The 6,826-nt window shown below is 35.4% G+C and overlaps 1 protein-coding gene across 1 annotated transcript; it reads left to right on the top strand.

Annotated features, from left to right (window-relative positions):
- Positions 1-730: 730 nt before the first annotated feature.
- LOC131015093 (syntaxin-22-like) lies at positions 731-6,476 on the top strand. Its single transcript, XM_057943344.1, has 7 exons — positions 731-1,340; positions 3,232-3,325; positions 3,592-3,731; positions 4,070-4,144; positions 5,017-5,174; positions 5,259-5,359; positions 6,182-6,476. Exons 1-7 carry the CDS (start codon positions 1,159-1,161, stop codon positions 6,245-6,247), a joined length of 816 nt encoding a protein of 271 aa, XP_057799327.1. The 5' UTR covers positions 731-1,158; the 3' UTR covers positions 6,248-6,476.
- The last annotated feature ends 350 nt before the right edge of the window (positions 6,477-6,826 follow it).

The raw sequence follows: 6,826 nt of genomic DNA, 5'->3' as shown, positions 1-6,826 counted from the left end.
ATATTTTTTTTATCAAATGAAATCATACACATAAAGTATGATATAAAATATTCTTTTCTAAACAAAAGTATCATTTATTATTGATAAAAGTGTTACTTCCTCTGTTCAACGAATCTTGACACGTTTTTATTTTTGGGCGTCCCACGAATCTTGACACATTTTCAAATAAGGTAATAATTATTACATTCTCTTTCTTACTTTATCACTTTTATTACCTTCTCTCTCATATTTTATCATTTTTATACTTTATTAACTATATACACTAATCTATAACTTCTTAATTCTAATGTCGAAATCAAACGTGTCAAAATTCGTAGGACGGAGGGAGTATTTGGTGTTAGTAAAAATAGAGTGTGACGAGGCGATAACGGGTCTGATCGGTCAACACGCGGAGCTCCAGATTGTACGATACAGACTCCCATGTGACTATAATTTTTTTTTAAAATATACTCCCTCCGTCCCAAACGAAATGTCCTGTTTTCCTTATTGGGTTGTCCCAAACGAAATGTTTTGTTTTCTTTTTTGGCAATACACTCTCTCTCTATACTTAATATTTAAATAATTTTCATCAACCTACTTTATCTATTTTATACACATTTTTTAATCTTCGTGTCGAAAAGAAATAGGACATTTCGTTTGAAACGGAGGGAGTAGTTGATTTAAAAAAAAATGTAATCGAATCACAAAAAAGATAAAGGCGAACCTTTTGAGACTAACCCTACGAGAGTTCCTTTAAGCATATGACGATATATATGTGAGCTTAATCTTCATTAATTAAACTCGTAAATTATTTTGCCATTAAACCTAAGTGAATTCTACGTGAGCTTGATCTTCCCACAATCCCACTACTAAATAATGTTAGTATTAAAAATGAATGCATGTTTTTATTCGCTCAAAAGCAAACCCCGCCGGCCCACAATCCACCTTTGAAATCATTCTTCCCCTCATTTTACATTATAATTGTCTACAATTCCCCTCCTTAATCTTCGCTCCGGATTTCCCCCATTCCTGGAATTCCCCTCCTGCATCAGGCTGCAGCTGGAGTCTCAGTTCCCCTCTGATTCCTGCGTGATCGCTGATTGAATTGGGGCAATTCTGCGGTTTGGAGGGTGTTTGATCTAGGTTTGAGGACGATAATCTTATATCTGTTGATTACAGATGAGTTTTCAGGATATTGAAGCGGGTCGGGGAGCCGGGCCTCGGAGGGCGCTTGGGCGGCAGGATTCGACGCAGGCGGTGGCGTCCGGGATTTTTCAGATCAACACGGCTGTTTCCACCTTCCAGCGCCTCGTGAACGCCCTCGGTACCCCCAAGGACACGCCGGAGCTCCGTGAAAAACTGTTAGTTTTCTTTTTCAATTGGTCGTTTTCTCAAATTTTACATGTCATTTATCAGAGGCATTGGTTAGACTTTTGGGTTATTGATCATTTTAATTTGGCATAGATTATTGAATAGGAAGGTGTTGTTTTCTGTTACAGAGCTCGTGCTGCGTATTATGATTTATGATTTGTGATATTAGGGTAGGATGTTCTTTGACATATTACGTAGGATGATTTAATAGTAATGAACTGCTATAGAGTGGTGACAATAAAAGAAGTTAATGCAGTGCCTATTTCCAAGGAATAGTTGAAGACTACATAAACGCTTAAGCTAGTCAATTAAATCCACTTGCTTTGTAGTCGACTGATCAATCATAATGAAAGGATGGGCTTTTCAACTTAGCTTATTATAATCTAGTCTTGAGCCATTCCTTGAATTGGGGATCAACAGGGAGAGGTTTGGTCCGAATGACATGCTGTGCAAAATTCTTTAAAATTGTGGAAGTATAGCTTCCTCCTGCAAGAATGACTTAGTAATTCAAATTTTTGTATGCTTGCCTGCAAGCTTTTGTAACAACTTCCTACATGTTTAATAGCCTCTTCACTTACGTTTATCTGTGAGCAACATATAAGAATGGAATCACTTTGCTTCAAAAAAAAACAAAAAAAAACCTTTTAAGAAAGGAATAGATGATCCACTACACATAATTTGCATGAATAATTCGAATTTGGATCTTGGCATGTCAGTGGTTGTTAATCGTAGGCATTTTGCCTTGTGAAGTAAGCTTAGTGTTAGAACCAAATAGCGAGTTAAATGAGCCACTATTACAAAATATTAACCTTATCTATAAACATATTTGCTTCCATGCAGCTCAAGATTGGAATTTTGATAAACTTGGGATCCATTAGAAGCTGGCCAAGGCTCACAGTCAGCTCCAACTATATTATTAAGTTTATTGAGAAAAGAAAGGGTTACGATGGAATAAAAAATACAACTTGTTCATATTAAGCAGTATTATTTGGAATTTGAATGATTTATTCCTTTCTTCTTTTAGCTTAGACCAATGGAAAATGATTAATGTGGGCTAGTTTCCAGAAAATCTAGTTATAGGGAGAGGTGGTATAGCATATGCAGCAATATGATCCAAGGGATTATACTGTTGGCAATCAAAGCTGAGCAGGCACTTGAACCTCTGAATTAATTTCAACCCATGGTTTAAAGAAAATCAACCAACTAAGTCTGTTTAGTTATTAGTCAGGATGGTTTAGAGTCTTCACCAAGACCGACTAGCTTATGCCCTAAACTAGATAAACTATAAAATGATGCTTGAAAATTTTGGCATTATGTCCAGGGTGAACCAGTATTTGGTGAGCGTTTGGTTTCACGAACGATGATATGTTCTTCTAGAGGGAATCTACACTATTGTTCATATGCTACGTGTGTGTTAGTGTGTATGTGGGTTAGAAACAGGGTGAAATGAAGAAAGTTATTATCTAGTTGATGTTTCATCATAATTATTGAAATAACCATCTCTGCTTATCTGGAATTTTGACCTGAGATCTCAGGTCTGTTAACTTTTGGCATCTAAAGAAAATGGATGATAGATGGAAAATTTAAGTTTTCCACTACATTGGCTGCCTTACAATCGAGAGGAATTTACTGATGCAATAGTTCCACTCTAGAGAATTCATATAATCCTTGTGATATATTTCTGCAATTGGAAAATATGATTTTGTTGTGGACTTGTGCGAATAGGCTATTTGGTAGGATTTTCTAAGTTCAATTTTCTGAAACTAATTCAGAATGCATGTGTTCAAGAAATGATGTGATTTTTGACATGTGATTTATGCTAAGATTTATATGAAAGCAATAAATGGTTGAGGTTCTTTTGCTGTCTCTCATCCATTGCAGGCATAAAACTCGGATGCACATTGGACAGCTGGTAAAAGATACTTCAGCTAAACTTAAGCAAGCTAGTGAAACAGATCATCGTGCTGAAGTCAGTGTAAGTTTACTTCCTCGTTAAAAAAACGATACTGCTTTTTTCTTTGTTCTATTTTTGCATCTTTCTTGTTCAATGTGTCATCTCTTGCATGGAATACAGTTTTTATTTTGAGAATCTTTTTTGTTTTCTCTTAAAAATTAAACAATGCCAGTGGTCATAGGTGGTTGCTTATAAAAAATATGTGCATCAATTCAATTTTTAAAGTCTTCACCTCACCAACCCCAAACTTGTTTTAGGTGATTATCAATCTATTCTGTTTTCTGCAGGCAAGTAAGAAAATCACAGATGCTAAACTTGCAAAAGACTTTCAAGCAGTTCTAAAGGAGTTTCAGAAGGCTCAGCGGCTTTCAGCTGAGAGGGAGACATCATATACTCCTTTTGTTTCCCAAGCAGTGCTTCCTTCTAGGTAATCCCTTAGACTAATGGTTGTGATGCTGCAGTTAAAGTTAAGATTATAGGTTGTCTTGGAATTTTCCCATACGAATTCCATAAAGATGGATGGCTAGCAGCCTAGCACAGTATGCAAAACTAAAATTAGCTTCAGTATTGAGCTTTTCTCCAGCACAGCAGCTTTGAAAGTTTCCTTTTACTAGTTCAGTTGGATTAACTTTTATTCTATCACTTCAAATTGGTCAAAACTTACCTCTTCAGTATAAAGTTTTGTTTTCGTTATTTGTTAATAAGGAAAACAAAAATACGTTTTGTTTTGGTAAGCATTTTACCTTACACTGATGTGTGCTGCAGCTATACCGCCAGCGAGATAGATGGAAGTGCAGATAAGACCCCAGAACAACGAGCTCTTCTCGTGGAATCTAGAAGGTATAGATGAACTGGCATTTCTAACATTTATGATCCCTGTAAATAGCAAATGTGGTTTCCAAGAGATCTCTAAACCATTTGTTCATCTGCTGGTTGTGCGTTTGGTTGTTTTTACCCTTTATTGTGAAGGGCAGACCACAGTATCAATGAGCATTTGCATTATATTTGATATGTAATATAAACTGCCTACTTTTCCTCATTTTTTCCCTTTAATCTGTACATAATGTTATCCTCACTCACATTTACAATTTGTAACTTGTCTAGGTACTCCTGTAATCTTCACTTTTCTTGCATCCTGTGATCGTACATCGCATAATATGGACTTAATTTAGCATGTTATTAACTAATCATGAAACAACATACTTATTTGATTGATAGGTAGTTGACTTTAGTTCTTACATATATTGAGTGCGTTGAGATTGCAGTTCATTAGGGCATTTCATGACCATTAGTTCTGCCAATGAGAGTCAGAAGATACTTGCTATGTATGCATTTCCATGAACTATTGTAACTTCTGATGAAAGAAAAAAAATAATCTTCGGGGAGAGTAGTAAATAAACAGTTGGTGGAAATTTCTAAGAGAATTTTATATAGTTTTTTGTGAAGCTAAAAGGATATGCATACATCTGCTTCGTTTATATTCATATGCATACATCTACACTGTCATCACTCATCAGCAGAGAATGAAGATAAAAATGTGTTGTGACATTTGTATATTCTTGTTAGATATGCACTCCTTTTCTTCTAATATACAAGACCTTTTCATGGCCTAACAGCATTTAACAAGGACTTCTGCCATTTGTTGGAAGTTTGTTATCCAAGCAATTCCATTACAACTGTTGTCAGCTTATTTTTATGCACTCATGTTGCAGACAGGAGGTTGTGCTATTGGATAATGAGATTGCTTTCAATGAGGCCATTATAGAGGAACGAGATCAGGGTATACAAGAAATACAACAACAAATTGGTGAAGTAAATGAGATTTTCAAGGACCTTGCTGTACTTGTTCACGAGCAAGGGACAATGATTGGTAAATGATTGGCAATGCATTTGATGTAAATGCATAGGCATAGCATGATTCAAGGAGCCTGATAAATTTTTTTCTTCTCCCCAGATGATATTGGCTCCAATATTGAGGGTTCACACGCTGCAACCGCTCAAGCAAAATCACAGCTTATCAAAGCAGCTAAGACCCAGCGGTCAAATTCATCACTGGTGAGTTATTGACATCAGTTCTTCTTTTACTAAGAGGGCGTTTGGCTAAGCTTATAAAATCCAACAACTTATAAGATGTTTCAAGAGCTCGAAAGATGTAGTTTTCTCAAGAGCTTATAAGTTGTCAAAGTATTTGGATAATTGAGTTTATAAGCTAGAGGGAGAACTTTTTGCTAGAGAGAGAAAATCGAAGATGGATGAATTTAAAGGGTATATGATGAAAATAACAAATTATAGTTGAATATTTTTTGTAAAATGATTGTTGCATATAAGATTATGAAAAAAAAAAAGTTCGGGTAGAGGAACTTATTTTTTGGGGGGCTTATAAGCTCTTAAACAACTTATAAGCTGTTTTAAAGAGCTTATAAGCTCAGCCGAACACCCTCTAAATAGCACCACAGACTGTAGTTGGTTTCTAGAGCACATTTTTGTATATTAGGCTAATGAATTGTACTTACTTTTCGAAGAGGTGGGCTATTTATGTAACATTCGGTCAATCATGCACTAATTACATGCTCTTATGCTGAGGCCTGAGGGTTTTATTCACAGTCTTCATTTTATAACTAGTATTCAAGATACATTTTCTTATATGAAATTTTAGTATCTTGGTTGATGGTCACCAGCACTTGAGCTGTGCACATAATATATAATCTTATATGATACTCCATTTTTTTTGTAGCATTCTGTTCAGGTGTATATTAGGCATTTTACAGTTGGATTCTCGTGTTTCCTTTTCATTTGCTTGCATATACTTTTTATTTTTGGCATTGTGCTTGTCATAGCAGTAATTGTTGGATTCTCATATTGCCTTTTCCTCTGCAGACTTGCTTATTACTCGTGATTTTTGGCATCGTGCTTCTCATAGTGATTATAGTACTTGCCGTCTGATCAGGAGCTGAAAACCCAAAAGTGTGGTACGAGAATATAAAAGTATTCATTTTCATTTATTTGCCATTTCAATTCAATTCTCATAAATTGACAAGGCATTGCAACGTTTAAAGTTTGTTATATTGCTTCTTGCAATTGAAATTATATTTGGCAATATATGTTTCAACAGAAAGTGGGAAGGATGTGAGCTTCACATTTCATTAGCTCCTATCTTCTGATTTGATGGTTTTATGGTGTGCTTCTTGTCATCAGATTCTCAGTCATCAATCTGTATTCATTTTACAAAGCTTCGTATTGTTAATGCACAATGAGCGGTTGATAATTGATACTCCCTCCGTCCCCAAAATAAGTTCCTCTTTGGGGACGGCACGGGTTTTAAGGAAAAGTAGTAAAATGTATTGATAGTGGAGAAAAATATGTTATAATTAGTATTGGGAGTGGTGAAAATGTGAAAAAAGTGTTATAATTAGTATTGAGAATGGTGAAAAAGTGAAAAGTAAGAATAAATAAAGTATTATTAGTGGTGGGGTAGTTGTTCAAAAATGGAAAGAAAGAAAGGGAAACTTATTTGGGGGACGT

This window comes from Salvia miltiorrhiza, chromosome 1, assembly GCF_028751815.1.
Source record: "Salvia miltiorrhiza cultivar Shanhuang (shh) chromosome 1, IMPLAD_Smil_shh, whole genome shotgun sequence".
In the NCBI taxonomy this organism is placed as follows: Eukaryota; Viridiplantae; Streptophyta; class Magnoliopsida; order Lamiales; family Lamiaceae; genus Salvia; species Salvia miltiorrhiza.
Note: the sequence above shows the minus strand (reverse complement) of the source record. Positions and strands in the feature narration are given on the sequence as shown.

Bases quoted from the DNA above. Each gene is read 5' to 3' on its own strand.
- LOC131015093 (XM_057943344.1), top strand. From the start codon at position 1,159: ATGAGTTTTCAGGATATTGAAGCGGGTCGGGGAGCCGGGCCTCGGAGG. The intron at 1,341-3,231 runs GTTAGTTTTCTT...CATCCATTGCAG, and splicing joins CCGGAGCTCCGTGAAAAACT to GCATAAAACTCGGATGCACA. The intron at 3,326-3,591 runs GTAAGTTTACTT...TGTTTTCTGCAG, and splicing joins ATCATCGTGCTGAAGTCAGT to GCAAGTAAGAAAATCACAGA.